At 47.0% G+C, this 27321-nt stretch overlaps 1 protein-coding gene across 5 annotated transcripts in view; it reads right to left on the bottom strand.

The window, feature by feature from the left end:
* The window catches only part of TTC13 (tetratricopeptide repeat domain 13), a 45935-nt gene that overhangs the window by 16582 nt on the left and 2032 nt on the right, over positions 1-27321 (bottom strand). For 2 of the 5 annotated variants that reach the window (XM_069954174.1, XM_069954175.1), the window contains exons 2-18: positions 21050-21144; positions 20545-20664; positions 19182-19257; positions 17509-17579; positions 17083-17148; positions 14847-14939; positions 13363-13479; positions 12902-13012; positions 11977-12059; positions 10334-10475; positions 9153-9327; positions 7839-7995; positions 5771-5901; positions 3979-4111; positions 2305-2397; positions 693-776; positions 485-569 (exon numbers count right to left, since the gene is read on the bottom strand). In XM_069954174.1, coding sequence (XP_069810275.1) covers positions 485-569; positions 693-776; positions 2305-2397; positions 3979-4111; positions 5771-5901; positions 7839-7995; positions 9153-9327; positions 10334-10475; positions 11977-12059; positions 12902-13012; positions 13363-13479; positions 14847-14939; positions 17083-17148; positions 17509-17579; positions 19182-19257; positions 20545-20664; positions 21050-21144 — 1832 coding nt within the window. Of the gene's footprint in view, positions 1-484; positions 570-692; positions 777-2304; positions 2398-3978; positions 4112-5770; positions 5902-7838; positions 7996-9152; positions 9328-10333; positions 10476-11976; positions 12060-12901; positions 13013-13362; positions 13480-14846; positions 14940-17082; positions 17149-17508; positions 17580-19181; positions 19258-20544; positions 20665-21049; positions 21145-23147; positions 23327-27321 lie in introns of those variants that run through there. The other 3 variants (XM_069954176.1, XM_069954177.1, XM_069954178.1) reach the window with 2 other exon arrangements.

Raw genomic sequence — 27321 nt, 5'->3', positions numbered from 1 at the left:
CATGTGGGACGTCAGAGAGATCCATAAGGTAAGTGAAAACATACTTCACGTCACTGCCCGGCCACCACTCTCATAGCTGATAGCAGTGGTCGGGATCCTTGGCACCTGCTAACAGCGAGGCAGAGGAGCCAAACTTCAAAAGAAAACTATTCTGCTAATGCAATGCACTTGTAACACGGCTTTCTTTTGCATTTCCTGTCGCCTAAGTTTAGGTAAAGGGAATACCGCTTTAAAGTTAGATTAGTAGGATAAGTCAGGTGGGTGAATCCCTTTAAATCTAGTGACATTACTTTTTTTCTTCTGATAGATTCTAGATCATCTTTATAAATTCACATAATGATAACTTATCAGTCGGATTTTAGTGTCGATCCCTATTCCCATGTGGCAGTATGAGCCCTGACACTACAGCCTGGTAAGGACTCCGGCCATGACGGCTCCGCTACATCCTGTAACACATTGTGGTGTAACAATGGCGACCCCTCACCTTCATTATCGGCAGGAGGTCCTCCACTTTTTGGACTTTTTCTAACGCTTCTTTAACTTCTGAAAGGCCTCTAGGATTGTTGGCACTAAAACACAATTGTGCAAACAATCACATTTTATGTTTTTATTTCAAGCAAGAGCCAAGGACTAAAGAAGGAAACAATGTAACGATAGGATTCCAAGTATTCAGTCACACTGATAATAGTTACCTGTGATAGATCATTATCCGATCCTTTATAAAGCTGAGAATCTTTTCAAAGTATTCCAGATATCGCATGTTGATGACCTGACCTCTGGGAGAAAATATGAAAACACATTATAGCAGGAGAAGGGAATATCTGTCATCAGGCAGCGAGTCCTATTAGAGGGACAGTCTCATCAGAAAATGACTCATTGTATAAATAATGTTTTATGTTACACACATTTTTTAAGAATTTTTGGTGACATTTTTCCATTTTTCTATCTGTATTATAAAATAAACTTGATATCTTGCAGTTTTCATTCTCTCCACTGGGGCTAAAACTGAGCTGAGACTTCCTGTTGTGTCTGTGGTGATAAGAGGAGGCTGCAGTCAAGTGATCTGTACAGCATTGCAGCGTCATGTGACACCAGTAGATAGAGGAGACAATAGCAGCTCCCTGTGGAATGACCTCTTCACAGGTCACAGAGCGCGCTCAGTAATGTCTCACATTCATCTCCAGGGGACAGAGTCTGTCTATTGTCGTCTATGTCCATGAGTCTTGCTGTAAAGCATGTCACTAAATGCTGTTAAAAACAGCTCAAGCAAGATGGCCGCCCCCATAATAATGTACAAGTAGGGAAATAAAAAACTACAGTCAGAAAATAGAAACATTAGAATAAAAGAACAGTTTTAGCATCTGACTCTAATCAGTAACAGAAAATTTAGGTGACACCTTCCCTTTAAAGTGAGTTACTCAGCCTATGCTTATGTTAATGGCCTTTCCTGAGGATAAGCCATCAATGTTACACTGTCAGGAACGTGACTCCGGGCACCCCCTCCTGTGTTCCTCTCCGCACCTTCAGTAGAAGTGGTGCAAGGTACTAAAATGTTGTCCCGTTCACTTGAATTGTCACACTGGTCCTACTCCCAGGATTATGGTGGTGAGGGGCACAATGTATATTAGTCAGACCCCTCAGGTCTAGGTATAAAAACAGCTCAGTATTATATTGACTTGCTGGTAGAATCAGTGGTCCGGCCATTTCTCACATCAGGCTTTGTTTGCATTTGTTATCATCTGCATATTATCCTGTGACCGGCCAGAGAAGCAAGGAAAAGAAGAGCCTGTGTGAGTACTGCCGGGAAGCAGCTGAGCTGTTGTGCACTGAGGGGGATCCTCACCCCTTTAATGAGGTTGTCCGGAAAAAATTAACTTGTCCCCATCCACAGGGTAGGGTAAAAGATCACGACCTCTGTACCCCATGCCATTCTCCATATCGGCCCCCGGCTTCTTTGTTATGAATAGAGCAGAGGATACGGCACGTGACCTGCAACTCTATTCATTCCTATGGAGCCCAGTAAGCCGGAAGAGCGTCTACTTAGCTCTTTCTGGCGGCTCCATAGGAATGGACAGAGTTGCAGGTCACGTCGGTCTATTCATAAGGGGGCCTGAGATCTGCAGGGGGTACGGTGGTTGCACCCCCCCCCCCCCCCCGCAATCATTTACTTTTCCCATATCCTAAGAATAGGGGAAAAGTAAATTTTTCCCAGAACCCCCCTTTATTCTATAAGCCTGCTACACTAGTAACAGATATACATTACAGACAGTCTATTAGCTTTACACGTCACTGCTCTGTACTTACCGGATGAGGTTGATGTGGTTGTTGAATCCTCTAATAAGACTCTGAGTTGGCATTTGATCCAACCAAAGCACCGGCTGGTCGGGGTCAGCAATCCTGTCAATAGAAGAAATACACATACTTATACGTATATATATTACTATGTACAGGAAGAATAAGGCGCTAGGATAGTTCAATGTGATGTTGCTTTATGGAATACCCAGGATCACTCCTATTACCCATGAGTATATTCTCACCCCCCGCTTGCTGCTCTACAAAACTATTGTGATATAATATTGGGTCTCACTTATCCATTGTTTGCCCATAGAAACCAATCACAGGGTGACCTTTAGTCTCCCATAACAATTTAAGAATACGCCGGGTGAGCGTTAGGGATGAGCGCACCTGGAACAGCTCAAGTCCGATCGTTCGGCATTTGATTACCGATGACTGCAGAAGTTGGAAAATGGCGGTATGGCGATATAATGTTTTCCTGGGGCTGCATCCAACTTCTTCAGTCACTGTTATTCAAAAACTGAATGATGGGACTCGAGCTGCTCCAGCTGCATTCATCTCTGAGTGCAAATACCAATGTAACAACACAATACATTGTAACATTCCAACAAATTAGTTTCTCCAATTCTCCCCACGGAACCAAGGATTTATGGACATTTTGTGAGAATCCAGAAAAAACATTTGGAGGTCAATGAGAACCGGAGCAGAGTCTGGCAGTCCTGTACAATGTGCACTTACAGCAAGAAAGACTGTGCACCTTAGGCTTGGTTCACACTACATTTTTGCAATCAATTTTTTTTTCATCCGTTTGTATTGAAAAAACGTATGAAAAAAAACAAAAACGTATGCCTTTGTGATCAAAACGGATAAGTTTTTTTTTACGGACACAAAAATGAGGAACGTTATTGTGTACGTTTAAAAAACGGATTTTTTTTATAATGGAAGTCAATGGGAAAACAGATGCACACAAAAGGCATACTTTTTTTTCATCCGTTTTTTTGCAAAAAACGGATTGCAAGAACATAGTGTGAACCCAGCCTTACATCTACAGAGTGCAGGAGGGTCTCAGAGTATGGGAGCTTTAAACATTGCTTTATAGCAGACGAGAGTTTCCTTTCCAGTAATAAGTGCTGGGTGCAAAAACTTTGTTTTCCTGCTCAGCCCTGCACATGAGAGGAAGGTAGGTGATGTACTGATTCCATCTACATCTATGAGACTTTCTGCAAATTCTTACACCACTTGCTTTGCTGTCACGAAAATTGCATTCAGGATGAAATAATAAAATAAAAACCAGTGCAAAGGTGTATATAGCCACTGCAAATAGTCTGATGCAAAAAAAAAAAATAATTCAAAAAGTGCAACAACTCCGCCAGCAGGAATGTAACTGAAGGAGGAGAAGAAATAAAACACTTCACTAAAGGCTTACCAACATTTAGTTTCCTTTGTGTGACCATAACAACGTATGATTTTTATACAGAATACAAAGATTTTCTGGACATACAAACTATTTTAGATGCTTAAAAAAAAAAAAAAAAAAAAAAAAAAAGAAGGACTACCCCATACTAATCTAAATTTTAAATACCCCTTTAAATGAAGAAAACGGGGTTCTAATATAGTATCTTTAGGACATGAAGAAGAGCCCATTACAACAGAGTTATGATGTCAGGTTTCTGGCTGTTCTACCTTCTCCATTTAACAGCGATGTCAAACATATCTCTCCACTGCATGAGCCTGGTTTTCCCATTTATTCGCACTTTAGAGTTCATCCATGTCTTCTGGACGGCCTGCATGACTTCCAGAGCTGCCAGCCCCATAGCTGCAAGAGAGCGAGACAGAGAGAGAACTGGATATGACTGTATTTAGTCTGGACAATGCTCTGTGAGCTCCAGCATGGATCATTACTAGATTGGTGCTGCTGGTGGATACAACTCATGGGGCATTCGATAGACCGATAGACTGGGTACAATCATTAACCTTGTACAAGCGTGTGCATAACCAATCCTACCTTCAGCTGAATGCTTACAAGTGTGACCATGAAGTGACAACGGAAGACAGACCGCACTTATAACGTCCGGCATGTGAACGGTCATCCCTTCAGTGGTCAGTGTGTAATACTTTAGGTTCACCTGTGGTGGGGCTGTAGGAAAATACTTACAGGCTGTAGGAAAATACTTACCGCCAAGCTTCCCCCAAAGAAAAACCCCACAGGAATCGCTTGGGGTCCCAGCAGTAGGACACTGTGTGATCTGCTTAGTGTCAAGGGACACGTTAAAGAGACTGTGGACAACCCCTTTAAGCTGACAACATATATAACAAGTATCCATCAGTTGGACACCTACTGGGCAGCAATGGAGAGAAGCGCTGGCAGATATACAGTGGGGGAAATAAGTGTTTGATACACTGCTGCAGACTATCCCACCAACAAACCATGGAGAGATGTGTAATGTTTCTGGTCGGTAACAGAATCTAAACAAAAAATTCCAGATATGACATTGTAGGATTTTCAAATAATTACGATTTTATTCCATGAAGAATAAGAATTCTCCGGCTCACAGAGCTGTTAGTGTCTCTATAAGAAGCTCCTCCCCCTCTGCCCTCATTACCTGGATTACCTGCACCTGTGTCATCTCGTTACCTGTATAATAATAATCACCTGTCCTCACACTCATCAGACTCCAACCTCTCCACCATGGCCAACACAAAGGGCTGTCTAAGGACACCAGGGACAACACTGTAGACCTGCACAAGGCAGGGATGGGCTACTGGACAAAAAGGTAAGCAGCTTGGTGAGAAGACAACAACTGCTAGTGCAATTGTAAAAAAGGAAACACAAGACGACTCTCAATCCTCCTCAGTTTGGGGCTCCATGCAAAATCTCACCTCTTGGCCTAAGGAAGATCCTAAAAAATCAGGAATCAGCCCAGAACTACACGGGGAGCACCTGGTAAATGACCAGAAGAGAGCTGGGACCACAGACTCATAGACTACTGTAAGTGATATACTACACCGTCATGAATTATAACCCTGCAGGACACACAAGGTCCTCCTGCTCACACCAGCACAGGGCCAGGCCTGTTTAATGTTCACCAATGACCATGTGTATGATCCAGAGAGGGCCATGTGGTCAGGAGGAGACCAAAATGAGAACTTTTTCAGTATCAACTCCACTCGCTATCTTTGGAGAATGAGGAGGACAACCTTAAGAAAACAGTCTTAGCAGTGACACATGGGGGAAGGCGGGGGACGGACATCAGGCTTTGGGGTTTTACTGCAAAGGGGACAAAAGACTGCGCCATATTGAAGGGAGGATGGATGGGGCCAAGTATTGTGAAACTTTCAACAACAACCTCCTTCCCTCAGTAAGAGCAGTGAAGAGGGATGGTGGCCGGGTCTTTCAGCATGACAGTGACCCAAAACAGGCTCACACAAAAGAGCTGACCATATCGCAGCATATATACCTGCTGGTATACACTACCTCTGTGGATTCTCTTGTTCGGCAGAAAACCAGATGTTTCATACTGCATTAAGGTCCCTAAGCGATCGGCTGCACAAATAAGCTCTTGTATTTCCGATTTGTAGCTTTCAAAATTCTGGGGCAAAACATCCCTGAAAAGATGTAAGATATAAATATATAAGCCGACATTATAAAGATATATAGAGATATACACTGACATTACAAATATAGAAACAAACAAGGGTTTTTCCTTTTTTCTTTTTTTTTTTTTTTTGCTAAAACCTAAAAATCTTTCAATCTGCTAGCCTGGGGAGAGGCAGGGATGGGGGCTGCACATCACACATGTATGGGGAGAAGAGGACGGGGAGACACAAGGAGGTTGCATTGATGTGTGACCATAATCTGCCTATATCTGATCATGGGAAGAGGTCAGGGCGTAAATTATAGAAAAGAAGCTGAGCAGATTATATATAGTTTGAATAACTGGTAATTTATTAATGTAACTCTCATGTGTCATGTTGGCGGTCCTAATAAGTGACTGACAGCTCTTTATGCACCCGGGTCAGTTCACACGGAGTGAATCTGGTGGAATCCCGCCAGCCTCCGTGTCATACAGGCAGTCTATGGGAGGCTTGCGCACCTCCTCTCTCCGCTTGGGAGAACTGACATGTCAATTCCTCCAAGCAGAGAGGCATAGAGAGAGGAGGCGCGCGAGCCTCCCATAGACTGCCTGTATGACACGGAGGCTGGCGGGATTCCACCAGATTCACCACACTATACCTATCTGCTCTGTACCATGATGCTGGCACTTTCAATGTGACAGAATCCCTTTAAACGTATAGTATTCTTGTTCCTTAAAAGCCAACCTGCGGTCATTATCGCCCAGTACATCATCTTCTAATCTTCTGTAAAAATCATACTTATGTACGGCCGCCCAGTGCTGTTGGCCCCAATATAATCCAATAAAAGTAATTTGCAGCTCAGCTACGGAAGCAAACAAGAGTAAAGGTCTACTAGCAGGCCTGTTATTAGAGACAAAAATATTTAACTCTTTCCTGCTCTATGTGCAAGTTGATTAGTCTGAGGGCCACATTACACGGCCCGATGTGCTGGGGAAGCGAGCGCCAACCTGTCAGCTCAGCAATGGCCTCCTCCTTGTTCGCAGCGCACTGTCTGTGCTATTACACACACAGACAGCAAGCAGGGAGCAGCAAGAGGGGCCGCGGGGAGCAGCGCGCTGCAGACAACCGCTGATCTTTTAAACATGTTAAAATACCACAATCAGCTGACAATGTGTACCCCCTACAAGATGTGAGAGGAGTGGAGATGAGTGAACTTCAAGTTCACCTGAACCCAAACCCATGGCTTTTGATTATCGGTGGCTGAAGAAATTAAATGCAGTCCTAGGGAATCCTGGAAGGCATGGATAGAGCCTATCGCCTATGGTTGTATCCACGTTTCCAGGCAGCCTTAAGGGCTGCATCCAACTTCTTCAGCCACCGGCAATCAGATGCTGGGAGTTTGTGTTCGGATGAACCTGAAAGTACTTGAAGTTTGCTGATCCCTAGAGAGGAGATTTTAAGTAATGTGGGACAAAACCCTTAAGCCCCTATTACACAGGGTGACTGTGAGGAGTAAACGAGTTCTGTCAGCGCTCATTTGCTCCTCATTCCCCGCTCCCTATCACGCGTGGTGGCAGTGAGCGGGTGAGAGCTTGGGGGGGCTGCCCAGGTGATTGCTAGATCGCCCAGAAGGCCCATAGAGAATAGCGGTGGTCTACTGCCGCCGATCCCATTCCACGTAGCAGCGGCAGCAGATCGCTGCTATACGAGCAGTTTGTCTTTCAATATGTTGAAAAACAAACGACTACAACGATCAGCCGACATCGTTCATGTCGGCTAAACGTTGTGTTCTATTACACAGGACGATTATAGGCCGTAACAGCCGAAAAACGGCCGAATACTGCCGATAATCGTTACGTGTAATAGGGCCTTTATTCAACTATCCCAATCAAACTTAAATTATCAGTACTCTATATGTCCACAACCTGTTCTGCCATAGAGGACACGGGTAAGAGTAAGCATCTTACTTTATGTGAGGTTGGAGTCCCGGCTGCTCCTCATAATCCTCTATGAGAAAAGGAAGATTTTTTGCCCAATGATCCTTAAAGTTTCCCGGAAGATCAGTGTCAATATTATATTCTGTGACTGGGGTATCCAGATGGGAGTGCAAGTAGCGGGAGTATTCTGTAAAAAAGAGGAATCAGGTATAAAGTAACACAAGAAGGGATGGGCTGAAAATACAAAAAAAAAAAAAAAAAAAAAAACACACACCTTAGGCTGGGTTCACACTGCGTTTTTGCAATCAGTTTTTTTTTGTGTGCATCAGTTTTGATCCGTTTTTCCATTGTAAAACGGACGGACACATAAACGTAGCTGACACTACTTTTGGGTCAGTTAAAAAAAAAGGATCCGTTTTGAACCTTTTTGTACAATGGAAGTCAATGGAAAAACAGATCAAAACGGATGCACACAAATGGAAAAATCCGTTTGGAAAAAACGGATTGCAAAAACGCAGTGTGAACCTAGCCTTACTCACCTATCTGAGTCCCCGGGGCTCCCGCCTCACCCTGTGTTTGCCAGGGAAGGCCGTCTCTGCAGTGAGGAGCTCGTCCTGAGAGAAGCCCGAGCTGTGGCGGCCATACGATGTCACAGTGGGAGCACCGGGGAACCAAGGGCTTATTTCCATGTTCTGTGATTACAGTCCGTGCACGGAAGATGCGCTATGGACCAGAATCAAGAAACTCCCGACATTGTGATTCATGTCCCAAATCAGTTTAAATCTTTGCGGTACTGTACTGACACAGCTGCGCGGATGTGTCAGTACAGTAGCAAGAAGACTTAAACTGACTCATAGATCCCGGCTTAACTATGAATGATGGAGCTCCTTACTCCATCCCATAGCATATACAGAACGTGGGAATAAGCCCTAAGATAGGTGGTTATGTGTTTTGTTTTTAGTAATTTCTTTATTCCCAGCTTTTTTTGGATGTATATGCTAACTACTGAGTGGAGTTTTGCAACTTTTTAGAAAGTCACATTTAATACACATGGTTAAAAACCTATATACAAAAGCCTCGCACCTTCGGTAGGGGGAGGGGCAAAACTCCCCGCCTTGTGAATGTGGTGCAGGGCATGGACCAGAGATTTGATGAATCAAAAACTGCATCACAAACTGGGGCATTTGCAATAGTAACTGTGTCTGACAGGGCTGGCAGTAGCTCATACTCCATGACGGGCCAGTAACACAGAGCATCAGTCGACTAGCAGATGTGTGTATACTGCAGAATCCATTGAGCATGTCTGAGCGCTGAGTTATTCTGCGCAGATCTTACAGTCCTTACCTCTTAAGTACTTCACCTTTAAATATTCCTGGCTTGCTTTCTGACCGGGCATTGGATCATTTAACATGACTTTAGTCTGGGCTTTAATTCCCTCATAAAAGTGTCCCATGGAGACGTGGCTGAGGCCCTTCATATACTGGCACACTTCATTATACGGTTCCAGCTGAAGACAACGCTGCACAGGAGGAAAGAGGAGAAAGGATTTACGGGACCCTCAGTACATTTCATCTTCTCAGAGATTCAGTTCTGCATGTAGGGACATAGGCGGCACGATTCAGGCTTCAGGACATGGATATACATACAGAACTGAATCATATACACAACTGAACCACATGTAGTATAATATCCATATATATGCCATATACATAGGCTCCAGATGGGCTGCTTACAGTATCTTCCCGGTAAATTACTAAGTAATGGTATCCATCCATCCGATCCATTAAGTTAAAAAAAACAACAATGTATCTGATGGTACATTCACTTTAAATAAAGTTTTAATTTGAAACTTTTTTTATTATATATACTATAACTATATTTAAAAATAATCCTAAAGTGTGACGGTTATCAGTCTGGACACTAGGCCTGAAAACTAAAGATCCCATTACAGGAGCTGAGCCGCAATGTATAGCAGCGCCAGTCTGGCAGATCGGCACTCACTTACCTATGACATAGTTGGCTGATTGTGCGACCAGGGCCGCACGCAAATCACTAGGCTTTGTTTTAATCGGCCAGCAGAATTTTTTTTGACAGGTATAAAGAGGAACTCCAGCAAAGAAAAAAAAATTCTTTTAATTCAACTGGTGTCAGAAAGTTATACAGACATGTAATTTACTTCTTTTTAAAAATCTCCAGTCTTCCAGTACTTATCAGCTGCTGTATGTCCTGCAGGAAGTGGTGTATTCTCTCCAGTCTGACACAGTGCTCTTTGTGCCACCTCTGTCCATGTCAGGAACTGTCCAGAGCAGTGGCAAATCCCCATAGATACCCATTTTTGCTGGAGTACCCCTTTACAATGAGCGATAAAACAAATGCATGCACACGTGAATTCTATCTTAGAAAGACAAAAAAAAGTCAGCCTAATGATCATGTAATGGTGGGTAGAAACAGACGTCTAGAATTAAAGGTTCCTGTGATCGATAAGCTGATTGCTAGAGCAACATACGCGATTAGTGAAGACTCACCTTGAAGTTTGTGAGCGCCTCCTGGAGGCTGCCATGGTGGTAGAGCATTATCCCCCGCAGCTGAAGGGTCTGCACATGATTCTGATTCAGCATCAGAGCTTTCTGGAAGTTCTCCATGGCCGCTTCAAAATTCCCAAGTTCTCTAGAATCAAACGTGCACCAAACCGTAAGATCACAGCGGATACAAGTGTTTGTAGCTTTAGTTTGTGTTAGTTGGGTGTTTCAATTACATTCTTCTATAACAATGAAAATGTCACAGAAAAATAACAGATACCAGGATTGTTGGCTTGAGTTAGTTTTCGATGCAACATGATACAGCCATAGGCCACAGGCTGCATCCCCCCTCCCCCGGATGTCATCAGGCTGCATCCCCCCTCCCCCAGCAGTCATCAGGCTGCACCCCACCCCACCCCCGGCAGTCATCAGGCTGCACCCCCCCCCTCCCCAGGCAGTCATCAGGCTGCATCCCCCCTCCCCAGGCAGTCATCAGGCTGCACCCCCCCCCTCCCCAGGCAGTCATCAGGCTGCACCCCCCCTCCCCAGGCAGTCATCAGGCTGCACCCCCCCTCCCCAGGCAGTCATCAGGCTGCACCCCCCCTCCCCAGGCAGTCATCAGGCTGCACCCCCCCTCCCCAGGCAGTCATCAGGCTGCACCCCCCCACCCCCGGCAGTCATCAGGCTGCACCCCCCCCTCCCCCAGGCAGTCATCAGGCTGCACCCCCCCACCCCCGGCAGTCATCAGGCTGCACCCCCCCTCCCCAGGCAGTCATCAGGCTGCACCCCCCCTCCCCCAGCAGTCATCAGGCTGCACCCCCCCCTCCCCAGGCAGTCATCAGGCTGCACCCCCCCCCCCCTCCCCTGGCAGTCATCAGGCTGCAACCCCCCCCTCCCCCGGCAGTCATCAGGCTGCAACCCCCCCCTCCCCCTGCAGTCATCAGGCTGCACCCCCCCCCCCCCCTCCCCAGGCAGTCATCAGGCTGCATCCCCCCCCTCCCCAGGCAGTCATCAGGCTGCATCCCCCCTCCCCAGGCAGTCATCAGGCTGCACCCCCCCCCTCCTCCCCAGGCAGTCATCAGGCTGCATCCCCCCTCCCCAGGCAGTCACCAGGCTGCATCCCCCCACCCCCGGCAGTCATCAGGCTGCATCCCCCCTCCCCAGGCAGTCATCAGGCTGCACCCCCCCTCCCCAGGCAGTCATCAGGCTGCACCCCCCCTCCCCAGGCAGTCATCAGGCTGCATCCATGCTCTCCAGGCAGTGGGATTTAAATGCTTATCATTTGAGTTCAGTAAGTTTTCTCATCTCTATTGGTCAGCGAACTCTCACCAGGAGAAACACTACTCAAAAGTAGCCACTGAGAGCCTATCTGTAAAGCAGCGGGTGAAGCAAGAACCCAAGTGTAATCAGACGGCAGCGGTAAGTTACATACATATAGCTACAGCCTGAGTTTTGCAGCAATCGGACATTATTTGGCTGCATTATTTTTTTCACCAATGACTGTATTCCATCTGTCCCCCAGCATCTACGTGTTTTGTGTAAGATAAAACATACAGCAATAACAACTCAAGCATAGAGGTAGTCCGTCATGGAACAGATCCCCGGCAGAGTGTATAATGTGTATGTGATGATACAGCGGGGAGCATTACCTGTACGCCTGACCAAGGCTTTTATAGGCCTCAATAAAATTTGATTTCTGCTTCAACGCTTCCTTGAATGTTTCAATAGCTTCCTGCAAAAGAGAGTGACAAGAAGGTAAATGTATACCTATATCGGCACGCAGCATTTATATTGTATTTGTGGTGAAAGTCACATGAAAACCCTCACCACTAACCTGTAGTGCAGATCTGTTATTCCATGTGCATCAATGTGCAAAAGCTGAAATGGGCGCAGTCACTAACACTAACCCCGACATGTAATCAGACATAAAACGCTAAAAAGATTGCATCTTCTTCATCTTCGGAATATACCTACTGATCCCGGGGGTCTCAGCGTTGAGTCTGACGACATGTCTTGGTGACAGGTGCTCTTTAAAAGTGCTATCCGGCGCTTTAAAATGTTTCACATTGCGCTAAGACATATGGAAAACAAAAAGCCTGTACTCACCTCTCTGCACTCCCCTGGCAGTGATGCTGGTGTCCCCGGCTGGTTGCAGCCACCGCCTCAGGAGTGACAGTCCCCTCAGTCCTGAGGCGGTGGCTGCGACCAGCGGGGGACACGGTACCACTGCCAGGGGAGCGGGGAGAGGTAAGTACAGGCTCTCTGTTGTTTTCCATACGTCTACAGCGCAATATCAAGAATACTGAAGTGCCGGATAAGCCCTTTAAAGGGAACCGACCATCAGTATTTTGCCTATAATGCTGTTAGCAGCTCCTAATAGAGCCACTAACCCCCCCCCCTTACCATGGTTTGTGTACGGCATTCGGTACCTTTCTATGCAGTAAAATGGTCCTTTAATCCGGCACGCAGTACAGAGAAGTTCCCGCCTCTCTCCCAGCAGTGCGCGCCAGATCATTGGTCGGGAAATTACATTCTAACTATACAGTAAACATGATGGTTTTACCGATGTATTACCTTGAGCAGGCCTCGATGGAAGAACGTCAGGCCTTTATATAACACGGCTATTGGCTGGTTTTGATTTAATTCCAGGGACCGCTGAAAATCCTCATGTGCTGCTAAATAATCCTGCAATGTAAGGAAGCGTATGAGAAAGGGATCTATATACTGTACAATGTGCACATGAACCGAAGGAAGAACACGCTCTGCGGGATTATTTCCTGTCCCAGCATTGTAGTCTGCTGCTATAAGAGTCAATGCAAGTGGGGGGGGGGGAATATGGACATCTCTACATTGATGACCAGGCTGCTACTAGTCACAGGGCCGGCAGGATTTCCAGCACCGCTACACATAACTAGGGGGACACCTAAACTTGCCAAGTAAATCGTTACCTGTTAATATGTAGTCAGGATAAGAGGTCATTATATATCTGTAAATGACTGAATTACGCAGCAGATCTGTAACATTGCTGATCTCACCTCCGATATAAAGTACAGGGTACCGCGGTGCCTGTATAGCCGCGCTGATGGCTGTAACTGGATGGCTCTGGTGAGGTCACCAAGTGCTTCACTAATCCGACCCAACGGAGACAAAATCTGTCGGAGGAAAAAAAAACATCTATGACATATAAAGCTCTGCATGTATAACAGAGGACGCCCTGTCTATTGCATCCATTCTCAGGTCTCAACTCATCACGCTCATACGCATAAAGCATCAGTGACATCTGGTTACATGGTTGTCACGCAATGTGGTAAAGACAACCAGATGCCGCAGCGTGCCCTGAGCCCGTCCTCGGAGTTCCTCATTCACTTTGAGTATAAAGGCGACTAAATTAATAGGAAGCGCCTTGGTGAACATTGTAGTTTCAGGTTTAGTATGTGGATGCAGACGACTCTCTGTAGATGGTATACCACCAGACGTTGCCCAGCAAACACATACACATATTAATTATATATATTATATATATATATATATATATATATATATATATATATATATATATACACACACACACATGCACACACATACACACACATACACACACACACACACACACACACACATTCTACAGGCAGGGACTTTTACTGTGTTTCAGAATGACAACTATTTCATATCCTGACGGCACTGGACTCCTGTCTCACAGTGCTGCAACTAAAAAACAGTATAACCAACAAAGTGCTGAGATCAGCGGCCATCAGTACAACCTGGTACACTCAGACAAGGTACAAGAATGTGATGACGAGGATGAAAAACGTCCTTATTTATTGCTGCTGTACAGGTGAGTATACAACGTACCCGACCCTTCTCTGTCCATGTCAGGAACTGTCCAGAGCAGGAGAGGTTTTCTATGGAGATTTGCTGCTGCTCTGGACACTTCCTGACATGGACAGAGGTGGCAGCAGAGAGCACTGCGTCAGACTGGAGAGAATACACCACTTCCTGCAGGACACACAGCAGCAGATAAGTACTGGAAGACTGGAGATTTTTTTTTTTTTTTTTAATAGCAAATTACAAACCTATATAACTTTGTGACACCAGTAGAAGTGAAAAAAAGAGTTCCCCTTTAACTACACTATTATATTATAAAATAATATATATTATAACATTTTATTATATTATATTACATTATATTATATTATAAAAAAATAAAAAAAACTCATTTGTAGTAGGAAAAGATTCCAGCAGGTATCTAGTATCAGGCACTTCTCATACTACATAACACCACACTTCGGGGAAATGTGTGGCCACCTGAACTGTTCACCCAGAGTTATAGGGTGGCACCCATTACTTTATTCCATAGTACAGTACATGGAGAGCCCAGTTCTATATAACTGGCTGTGTCCGGCCCCAGGAGGACGCTGGTGTGAGGACGTTGGTGTGCGGATGTGTCGGCTCTGCAGCGTTCCCCTATTACACCACAAGGGTGCGGTTCCAAAATGAGAAAGACAGGAGCGGCACTTACTTCTGCTCTCTGCTCATACACTTCCGGGTGGTCGGGCTCCAGACTTATAACACGGCTCAGCTCAAATAAGGCCAATTCTGCATTTTTTATGTCCTTAAAGAAAGCAAAGAAAGACATTGTTAATTACCGGCTAATAAACGTAATCTAACATAAACGTGCAGCAAAGCAACAACAATACTAGAGATGAGCGAATATACAGGAATAATGAAGTGAATCAGCTTATCAGCCAGCTGCCGGGAAAAGCTGGATCCAGTCCTGGGAAACGCAGAGTAGTCTCCCAGGACTGGATCCAGCTTTTCCAGACACCCGGGGAGGAGCGGCACCAAGTTAACAGGCAGCCAACCACCGAGCTAAGGAAGCAATGTGCTTCATTATTACTGTATATTCGCTCATCTCTATTACACACCGTCACAAAGCATGAAGAAGACATAAAGAGCGGCATGCCCCATTTTTTTGTCATTGTCTTTTACCATCTCATGTCGCCATTTACTACCACTAAGAAGAATGCAAAGAAAATGACGAATACTGTTATATAGTAAACGTTCCATGCCGTGTACAGGGGGGGGAGGTGCGACACTGATGGCAGAAACAGCCAACACCAACCATCCAGCAACGATTTGTGCAGCTCTGCCTGAACGATAGATAAATGTTCCTGCAAAGCTCCTAAGCTAAGGTTAGTGCCCCAGGTGGCCACCGCCGCTCTGATGAAGTCAGTATAGCAATAGCAGAGCAAGCAGCGATACTTGTCACCGCCCGCTGCGGAGAGGCTGCCGTGCTCTGCTATAGTGACAGGCAGCTTCCCCCGGGTATTGTATATACTAACAAGCATGGCAACAGCAGAAAACAGGGAACACAGGCGGCCACAGAGGGGCCCTGGACGCCACTTATGGCTGCAAATATGTTTTATATTAAAACAATGTATTAACAAGAAAAAGTACCTCTTTAGGCGGTTCAGTGCAGTGGGGGCAGGATTACATCCCTTGGTATACTAATCTGCCTTTCTGCTTGCCCCTCTTCATGAATATTGAGGCGGTGGTCTGTGCTGATGTCACTCATCTGCTGAGCCCAGGACCAATATTCATGAGTAGGGGGGCGGGAGGACTGGTGCACAATTGGCTGTAGTCCCGCCCCTTGTGCACTAAATGGCCTAATCCCGACGTTTAGTGTACAGGGCGGGAATTGTAAACAAACTGGGGGGGGGGGGGGGGGGGGGTGACATCATTGCAGCACCTGACCGACCGGAGGAACCCCAAAACTGCATGGAACTGGCATTAGAAGCCAATTAGAGTTTAGAAGGGCAAAGGGTATTAAACTCCTTTAAAATATTAATAAAACAGATTAAATATAAAACATATGACACCTATAATGGAATATAACACATATGGCAGCTATAAGGGAATATAAAACATATGACACCTATAAGGGAATATAGCACATATGGCAGCTATAAGGGAATATAAAACATATGACACCTATAAGGGAATATAGCACATATGGCAGCTATAAGGGAATATAAAACATATGACACCTATAAGGGAATATAGCACATATGGCAGCTATAAGGGAATATAACACATATGACACCTATAATGGAATATAACACATATGACACCTATAATGGAATATAACACATATGACACCTATAATGGAATATAACACATATGACACCTATAATGGAATATAACACATATGACACCTATAAGGGAATATAAAACATATGGCAGCTATAAGGGAATATAAAACATATGGCAGCTATAAGGTAATATAACACATATGGCAGCTATAAGGGAATATAACACATATGACACCTATAAGGGAATATAAACACATATCACAGCTATAATGGATTGTAACACATGACACCTATAATGGAATATAACACATATGACACCTATAATGGAATATAACACATATGACACCTATAAGGGAATATAAAACATATGGCAGCTATAAGGGAATATAAAACATATGGCAGCTATAAGGTAATATAACACATATGGCAGCTATAAGGGAATATAACACATATGGCAGCTATAAGGGAATATAACACATATGGCAGCTATAATGGAATATAAACACATATCACAGCTATAATGGATTGTAACACATATGACTCCTATAAGGTAATACAACACATATAATGGAATATAACACATATGACACCTATAAGGGAATATAACATATAATGGAATATAATACATATCACAGCCCTGTGAACATCAGGTGTGTCACTTACCTGTAGCCCCTTTTTGCCATAGGCGATCCCTCGGCCGTATATCGCACTTACAAGATCTGCATCCTCCTATCAAAGATGGGAAAAGTATGTGAATTACTGAACACATTTATGTACAATACCAGACAATATCAGACTATCCGTGGCTTTCAGTAAGAATATAATCCCACAGCACAATGGCCATCTTTAGCCAGAGAGCAAATACAAAAATCTTACCCTATATATTCCTATTGTGTACATCAGCGCTATTAAAGGTAATCTGTCACTAGGTTTATTCCACATATTATACATACAATGGTGTAAGGAATCAGCTGGAAGAACATTTACAGATGGTAATAACCTAAAGCCGATAACCTAGCAGCACAGTCAATGATTAAGGAATGGTCTATATGTATACGACAATATAATAGAGGAAAAACTGACACCTACCTGAAGCATCGAGGAGAAATGCTTTACAGCTTCATCGTGCAGGCCGCTGCCTATTAACACGTACCCGATAGCTGGGGAAGGAACAAAGGAAAGGTCATCGATAGTGGACAATTACACATTGTAACCAGACAAGAGAAGGGATGAGATCTACATATGAGGATGAGGATGGTGACGAGGATGAGCATGAGGGTGGTGACGAGGACGATGATGAGGATGAGCATGAGGATGGTGACGATGATGATTTGTGATAGGATTTTCTTACAATACTTTAAATAAAGAACCTAAGGGAGACATTACTACTACAGTGCTTCTTGCACTGACAATCTGGGCCTTAAAGGGTTACCGTCACTTAAAAAAAAAAAAAAAAACCACTTGGCATATCGGAGACTAAAGGGAGCTAAAGGGCCTCTTACACGGCAAGGAGTGTTGCTAGGAACGACCTATGTAATAGTGCCCGCGATCAGCTGAGGAGCTGGAAAATCCATATTCCTCGGCGGATCACATCTCTTGTGCGGTGGCAAAATTTATTGCAATTGGCCGCACATGTTCCTGCGTAAACTGGGGACTTGCGACAGATAAAAATATAGTTAAATGGCTGAACGAACGATACAGAGATCACGGCCCAAATGCTCAATTAATCGCACCTCCTAAAGGCTGTGCAAACGGGTGCTGATCCTGCTGATCGTCGCTCGTCTGTGTCCTTGCACGGCCCCATATCAGGCAGCGTAAAAACACCATTCGCTAGAATAATCACTCAGTTAAGCTTCTCGCTGTCTCAATGCAGCAGGTGGACTTTATAGAAAGTCAGTGGAGCAGCGAATATATATATATGTATTTTCTCATTAGCGATGTCCATGCAGCCCTTGCCTAGTGTAAAGCAATAGAGTTCATACATACACCTGACCACGCTCCACTCCCCGGTACCTTCCTGTCTGCAGCCTGTAGCTGCCGCGAGTACTGCAGAGCCGGTCTGTGAAGTGACAGGCCAGTGATTGGCTAAGCAGTCTGTCACTTTAGAGGCCAGCCCTGCAGTTCCACTGGCAGCTGTGGGCAGAAGACAGGAAGGAGCATGGACAGGTACATACAAACTTTATTATTTTTTTACACAATCGTCAGTCATGCTCCATTATTACACATAGTGATGGGTGCCCGGCAGCCAATGATTTTAGGTCAGTATCTAAAGACTTGATCAGCCAATGATCTTTGTCTTTCTTACATGGAGTGATGATCTGCCAAATTGGCCTGATTCAGCAGATTATTGCTCTGTGTAATAGGCCCCTAAGTGCTTCTAGTGATCGCTGGGGGTCCAACCAATAAAAAAAAAAAAAAAACGTTATTAGCACATCAAAAGTTAAGTGACAATCATACTTTAAAAAGGGACTGTATCCTCTTAAAGTGCTCATGGCGGGAAGAGAAGTAAAACCACTGGTGCTCACTAGAGATGAGCAAACCTGGAGCCGAACCCCAACCCTCTGCATCCACGTCTGAGTGCTGCTTCCACTGCTAGCCTATTGTTGTGTAGAGGCAGTGCAGGGGTTAAGGGCCACAGAATCCTCCATACACCGTATTATCAGCTCATCCTTCCTTCAAGACAAGTTCTTCAGGTTTGTTTTGATAAATGACATTACAGATGACGGACAGTTTAAAGTTTCTCTACTTCCCTTGAGACTTACCCAGCTCCTCATTCGTATCATCGTCCTCTGTAACAAACGGCAATCTCTTCTGCTCGGCCAGAGTCTTGGCTTGGCTCTGAAAAAGAAAAGAAAAAGCGGCCATCAATGCATGACATGTGTCCGCCTAAGAAAAATGTAAACTTGTATATACAGTGTGAGACAGCAGGCCATTATTCTGAACACAACTGCCTAAGACTTGGTATAATATAATGCATATACTCTACATGCAATACATGCAAGGGCAGCCATAGAGAAAGGCACTGCTGCATAGTGGCTCCCTACTCTACTTAGCAGAAAGAGTCTTAAAGGGACCTGAGGCAAGGTGGTGACAGTGTGCTGTAGGCGACATTGCCCTAGCGGTCATATAACCTTTGTGTAATACATAATCGCAACTTTTTTAAAGAAGAGTCAATGAGGAGTTGTGGCTCAATGTTGGTGCCGCGCTCTGGCCGCATCACCGCTCCTTCCTCCTCCCAGAAGACATCAATTCTGTCCAGGCTGGAAAGGAGAAGCGGCTCAGCAGCACCAATGGTCCCTTGTGTAGTGGCTTTAAATCAGATGCCCGCTGGTATACCCACGATCCCTAAGTGGGTCAACGTAACTTGTATGAATAGGGTCCAACAGCATCCAGGGCTAGTTTATTGGTGTCCAAGTCTACATAAATACGACGTTTCGACGTTTGTCAGAACCCCAGCGGAGTCGAAACGTCATATTTATGTAGACATGGACACCAATAAACTTTAAATCGATTCTGTCCAGTCCACACATGCAGCACTGCTGTCGAAGGCCACACATACAGGCAGTGTAGCTCAGAGGAGCGGTTCACGCGTGCTGTGCGGCTGAAGCCAATTCACTCAGTTGGGACACTAAACGCACATGCACTGATGCTCCAAGCTAGAGCACCCACAGGACGTCCACAGTGGTGCAAGCGAGAAAGGGGGGCACACACAGGAGAACAAGCAGCGATTAATATACAGGGAGAAGAGAGAGGAGGAAGCGGTGGTGAGGCGTGCCAGAGCGCGGAACAAACGCCAGACCACAACTCCTCTTTTACTTTCTTAACCTGCACACCATCACTATGATCATATGATCACTAGAGCACTATCACCTACAGCACACGGTCAGCGTCAGGTCCGAGCGCAGGCAGGTTCATATTAAGGTGCCTATACAGCTTCAATAGCTGTCGGATGATTGTTACTGTGTTCTCTGTGTAGAGAGGCAAGCCACAGCCAGACTTGTCTGGCAGCGGTAAATCTCTCTGTGAACAAAGGAGACAGCCAGTGAAAATCCATCATGCCCATCATCATCTGTCAATGGAGTTTCAGGAGGAACCATACACCTCATACTGTGCCAGTGAACGTACCATCAGGTACATCATTTTTCTTCCGCGCTCAGCACCGTTCTCTCCTTGTACATTGGTCCGACTCTGGAGGCAGGCCCTGTTTTCAAAAAAGATCTGTGCCACCAGGATTCCCATGCCGGCCTCAACCAGGTAATGTAAAAAAAAAAAAAAAAAGATCGTTCATTCACGTTAAAGAGGTTATCTAGCACTACAAAACATGGCCACGTTCTTTCAGACAGTTGCAATTTGCAGTGCAGTTTGCCATTCACTTCAATGGAACTGATCAGCAAAACCCTGCCCAAAATGGAGACAAGAGCGGTGCTGTCTCTGGAAGAAAGTGGCCATGTTTTTGTAGCGCTGGATAACCCCTTTAAACTGGCAAGTCCCCCTGAGACATCCATATACCCGCCTGCATCCACCTTCTCCTGGCAGCCGGATACAAGTGCCGATCGCTCAGTTTTCGGTAAGTTGGCTCATCTCCCAGCCTACGGATCGTAAAGGACGTTCACAAAGTTTAATAACATACCAGGATTTTTTCTGTGTTCCGTGAAATAATGGATTCACAAGCTGGGGATCCTCTTGGCTCACAGTCCATTTCACGAAAGGTAAAAAACGCTGAATCTGCAAATGTCAAGAGTTTTATTAGAAGAAATGTAGCGGAAACCGGAAACAAAACTTTATACTCGTGACATAAAAATCATAGAGGCAAAAAGTTTATAAAAGGTTCAGTCATTTCTAGGAAAACTTTATTATATATGTTTATAGGGGTCAGAGGTCAGTTACTAAGTTTTATAGGCAATGTGCCACCTCCGGTCACCGATCAGACCCAGATACTCAAACAGCTTTCTGATTCCAATCTCATTCTACTGGTTTCTAATATTTAGAATTGTAATTTTTTTTTTATTCAATTTCTGAATGTTCTTATAGGGTCAGCCATATTTCCCCTATAATAACAGCATTTAGAGAGATGCTTTACGGCAGCCGCATGCAGCAAGGGCGAGCAGGGAAGCTGTAACGGTCACCTATTGTGAATGGCCTGATCCCATTTTATGTATTGATAAAAAAAGAAAAGAAAATAAAGTGATATTCTACAGAGAAGATGCCCACGGAGGTCGATTGCAACAGAGCTGTGACCAATGCAGCCGTACGTATACATCACACAGGAAGCCCAGAGAAGAGGAACCCGAGGCGGCGGCCGGTGCAGGGACGTCATAGGACACACACAGATGTCAGGGCCTACATTTAGCTTTGGCTTATGGGTATGAAGGCACACAGGGCATTATTACTCTGCAGAATGAGTGGCTGATCCCAGGGGTCACAGAGGCCGCAAGACCCTGCTATATGCACACAACTTTGTAGTAGTTTATTAAAGGGGGATGTTCACCCCCCAGTGCTCTCTGCTGCCACCTCTGTCCATGTCAGGAACTGTCCAGCGCAGCAGCAAATCCCCATAGAAAACCTCTCCTGCTCTGGACAGTTCCTGACATGGACAGAGGTGGCAGCAGAGAGCACTGTGTCACACTGGGGAGAATACACCACTTCCTGCAGGACATACAGCAACTGATAAGTACTGGAAGACTGGAGATTTTTGTTAATAGAAGTAAAATTACAAATCTCTGGCACTTTCTGACACCAGTTGATTTGAAAGAATTTTTTTTTGGGGGTGAACAACCCCCTTAAAGAGGAGCGTAACTGAGCGGACTCGATCATTCAGCATTATATCTTCGGTGGCTGAAGAAGTTGGCTGCCGCCCTAGGGAGTCCTGGAAAACATGGATACAGTCTATGGCTGTTTTCCTGGACTCCCTAGGGCGGCAGCCAACTTCTTCAGCCACCGAAGATAAAATGCTGAACGATCGGGCCCAAGCATGCTCCACCTTCTGCAAAACTACAATTGTAGCTGTACAGACGTGGAGCTCTAGGAGTTGTCCATGTTTTCCCTCCTGTTATACAGTCCCAGATCCGGCTACGTCCATAGGCTCCTCATTACATTGTGTACAATATCCCTCATAGGAGCTAATGATACACGGAAGCAGACAGGAGGCCGGGCAGCAGAGGACAATCACATTATTCCTTGTATTATTACTTCCCAGGACCATGGATCATTCCTTTACATAATCAGATTACTAGATCACTCTTAGGCCATGTTCACATGCTGGAACAGACCGGCCGTTCCATGACCCGGCCAGATCACAGGACGGCTGGTCTCTGCAGAGATCATTCTGGCCGGTAATGATCATTCTGGCCGCAGAGTTTTGCCGCTCGCTCCGTAGTGTGCACTGACATGCTTTTCTACGGCCGCTATTCAATGAATTGTGGCCGCAGAAAACTGACATGTCCGTTCTTTGCGGCGCGGCGAGGAATCTCAGCTGGAGCTTATACTATGTGTATACGCTCCAGCCGAGATCCCATAGAAGAGTATGCAGGGTGTCTTGGCGTACAAAGTACGGCCGTTGTTGCCAATTGCAACAACGGTCTTACCCATACTTTGTGTGAACATAGCCTTAAAGGGGAACTATCAGCGGGTGATACAAGTCTAACCTGCTGATATGTCCCTAATACACAGGAGACTGAGGAGGAAGGGATGTCTCTTATAGTATGTGTCTCCTACAGCGCGTCTCTTACCTTCCTCCTCGGCGCGGTTCTGGTGCAATTAGTAGTTTGCTCCATGGTCTGGTGAGACCATTACGGACACTGCCCGCCCCCAGTTAGAATAGAGCGCCGCCTGTCCGCCAGATCCCACAGAGAACGAATGGAGCAGTGGTACAAATGTGCTACCTGTCACTTTATTATATGAGGAGATCAGGGTCCCTGTTTTAAAAGGGGAACTCCAGGGAAACTCCAGAAAGTTATACAGATATAATTTACTTCTATTTAAAAATCTCCAGTCTACCAGTACTTAGCAGCTGCTGTATGTCCTGCAGGAAGTGGTGTATTCTCTCCAGTCTGACACAGTGCTCTCTGCTGCCACCTCTGTCCGTGTCAGGAACTGTCCAGAGCAGCAGCAAATCCCCATAGAAAACCTCTCCTGCTCTGGACAGTTCCTGACATGGACAGAGGTGGCAGCAGAGAGCACTGTGTCAGACTGGAGAGAATACACCACTTCCTGCAGGACATACAGCAGCTGATAAGTACTGGTAGACTGGAGAGAATACACCACTTCCTGCAGGGGCCCCAGCAGTTCGACCCCAGGAAGATGGGAAATAACTTTGTCAGATGGGTATACTGCTCTATGGTCACACTATGATGGTGCCCTCTGTGGCACATAAACATTTTTTAAAAAGGGTATGCCAATGTATATGAGCACGGGCAAGAATGGGCCCCATCAACTTCAACAGCCCAAACGGAGTCAGTCAGTAACTACATTCAGGTAATTTTATAAACATTTCATGTTTGGACTAATGGCCCTATTCCACGGAACGATTATCGTTCATAAACTCGCTCAAACGACCGCTCGTTAACGATAATCGTTCCGTTGAATTGATGAAAACGATTGAACGACTCGAGCAAAATGGTCGTTGAATCGTTCTCAAAAGTTTTTCAACATGTCGAAAAAAAATCGTTTGTCTTCCTACGATAATTCGCTAATCGTTTTGTTGAATTAGAAATCGTTAAATCGTTCTGGACAGTATCAAATTCTCAAGGTTTTTTTAAGGTTTTGTCACACCTCTCTCACACCTCCAACTTCTATTCCCCGCCTACATTATCATCCCGGCGAACGTTTTAACGATCATGTAACGACCGCAAAATAATTGTTATCGTTCACATTACCACTAGATTGAATGTGTAATCGTTCGCAAAAAATAGTCGTTTATTGATCGTTAACGAGCAGTCGTTTGAGCGAGTTTATGAACGATAATCGTTCCGTGGAATAGGGCCATTAGTGTCGAGTGCGGTGAACACTGCAGATGGGTTTGTACTCGGACTAGATTTCTCAACGTCCAGTCTGATATCAGGTAGGGATTGCAGACTGTTCACACTGATCACTATGAGGACAGGATCTGCTCCACGGCTCCCGTCCTGCTCCAAGAAACACGACTATCTGCCGCGCCCTGGAGAGTCGGATGAAGCTGGAGACGTCAGATCTTCCTTCACTATAAACAACGGCCAGAGAAATGGATTGTGACCATAACAAAGCTGCTGCTGCTGGCCCGGCATATGTATAATAAAACTCAGAGGACATCTATATCCCTGGCAGATAGATTACAGGAGCCGTATACAACGTCCGCCGGCCCCAGGTTACTTCTATATTAGGAGATCTGGCAGCAGACAACGGCCAAACATTGCCGTGAATCATAAGAGAAATCTGTAGAGTAATCCCTGAAGCATCGTGAGGGCAGACATGGTAATCCAGATGTGAGAGAACGGGGGGCACTCACCAAACCCCTGCAGGACCAGGCGGGAGCACCACTACACCCAGCAATAACAGGGACCCCTACAGGACAGGGCCGGAGCACCACTACACCCAGCAATAACAAGGGGGCACTCACCAAACCCCTGCAGGACCGGGCGGGAACACCACTACACCCAGCAATAACAGGGGGGCACTCACCAAACCCCTGCACCGGGCGGGAGCACCACTACACCCAGCAATAACAGGGACCCCTACAGGACAGGGCCGGAGAACCACTACACCCAGCAATAACAGTGGGGCACTCACTAAACCCCTGCACCGGGCAGAAGAACTACAACACCCAGCAATAACAGGGGGGCACTCACCAAACCCCTGCAGGACCTGGCGGGAGCCCCACTACACCCAGCAATAACAGGGGGGCACTCACCAAACACCTGCACTGGGCGGAAGACCTACTACACCCAGCAATAATAGGGGGCACTCACTAAACCCCTGCACCGGGCAGAAGAACTACAACACCCAGCAATAACAGGGGGGCACTCACCAAACCCCTGCAGGACCTGGCGGGAGCACCACTACACCCAGCAATAACAGGGGGGCACTCACCAAACCCCTGCACAGGGCGGGAGCACCACTACACCCAGCAATAACAGAGGGGCACTCACCAAACCCCTGCACCGGGCGGGAGCACCACTACACCCAGCAATAACAGTGGGGCACTCACCAAACACCTGCACTGGGCGGAAGAACTACTACACCCAGCAATAACAGGGGGCACTCACTAAACCTCTGCACCGGGAAGAAGAACTACTACACCCAGCAATAACAGGGGGCACTCACCAAACCCCTGCACCAGGAGTGAGCACCACTACACCCAGCAATAACAGGGGGCACTCAGCAAACCCCTGCAGGACTAATAGTGAGCCACAGGGGCTAACACAGTGCGATGCAGACTCACGGCTACTGCGGGTATAGATGGCGGCCGTCAGTCCGGATCTGTAACACGGCACCTATAGAAACCTATGGTATCATACTGCATCTCCATCTGAGAGAGACCCCCCCCCCCCCCAACACTGATCCAGTATAGAGAATATGATCAGGTGTAATGTACAGGGGGGTCAGGAGGATCCTACAGAGACGACCATATAACCAGGTGAGAGCACAATCTCAGACACCACCAATATAATCTTTGGATAAACCACTCATTATCAGGCTATCCCCTATCTACAGCTACAGATCGGTGGACCACAGAGCACAGGGACCCCAGGACACAGGGACCCCCAGACCCCAGAGCACAGGGACCCGAGGCCACAGCGGACCCCCAGGACACAGGGACCCCCAGGCCACAGCGGACCCCCAGGCCACAGCGGACCCCCAGGCCACAGAGGACCCCCAGGCCACAGAGCACAGGGACCCCAGACCACAGGGGACCCCTAGGCCACAGAGCACAGGGACCCCAGGACACAGGGACCCCCAGACCCCAGAGCACAGGGACCCGAGGCCACAGCGGACCCCCAGGACACAGGGACCCCCAGGCCACAGCGGACCCCCAGGCCACAGCGGACCCCCAGGCCACAGAGGACCCCCAGGCCACAGAGCACAGGGACCCCAGACCACAGGGGACCCCTAGGCCACAGAGCACAGGGACCCCAGACCACAGGGGACCCCCAGGCCACAGAGCACAGGGACCCCAGAGCACAGGGGACTCCCAGGCCACAGAGAACAGGGACCCCCAGGCCACAGCGGACCCCCAGGCCACAGCGGACCCCCAGGCCAAAGAGCACAGGGACCCCAGAGCACAGGGACCCCCAGGCCACAGGTGACCCCCAGGCCACAGCGGACCCCCAGGCCACAGCGGACCCCCAGGCCACAGCGGACCCCCAGGCCACAGAGCACAGGGACCCCCAGGCCACAGAGCACAGGGACCCCCAGGCCACAGAGCACAGGGACCCCCAGGCCACAGCGGACCCCCAGATCCCAGGCCACAGGTGACCCCCAGACCCCAGAGCACAGGGACCCCAGACCACAGCGGACCCCCAGGCCACAGCGGACCACAGAGCACAGGGACCCCAGGACACAGGGACCCCCAGGCCACAGCGGACCCCCAGACCCCAGGCCACAGGGGACCCCCAGGCCACAGGGGACCCCCAGGCCACAGGGGACCCCCAGACCCCAGAGCACAGGGACCCCAGGCCACAGAGCACAGGGACCCCCAGGCCACAGAGCACAGGGACCCCCAGGCCACAGCGGACCCCCAGGCCACAGCGGACCCCCAGGCCACAGCGGACCCCCAGGCCACAGCGGACCCCCAGGCCACAGAGCACAGGGACCCCAGACCACAGGGGACCCCCAGGCCACAGAGCACAGGGACCCCAGAGCACAGGGGACCCCCAGGCCACAGAGCACAGGGACCCCCAGGCCACAGCGGACCCCCAGGCCACAGAG

Source organism: Dendropsophus ebraccatus, chromosome 15, assembly GCF_027789765.1.
Source record: "Dendropsophus ebraccatus isolate aDenEbr1 chromosome 15, aDenEbr1.pat, whole genome shotgun sequence".
Taxonomy (NCBI): Eukaryota; Metazoa; Chordata; class Amphibia; order Anura; family Hylidae; genus Dendropsophus; species Dendropsophus ebraccatus.
Note: the sequence above shows the minus strand (reverse complement) of the source record. Positions and strands in the feature narration are given on the sequence as shown.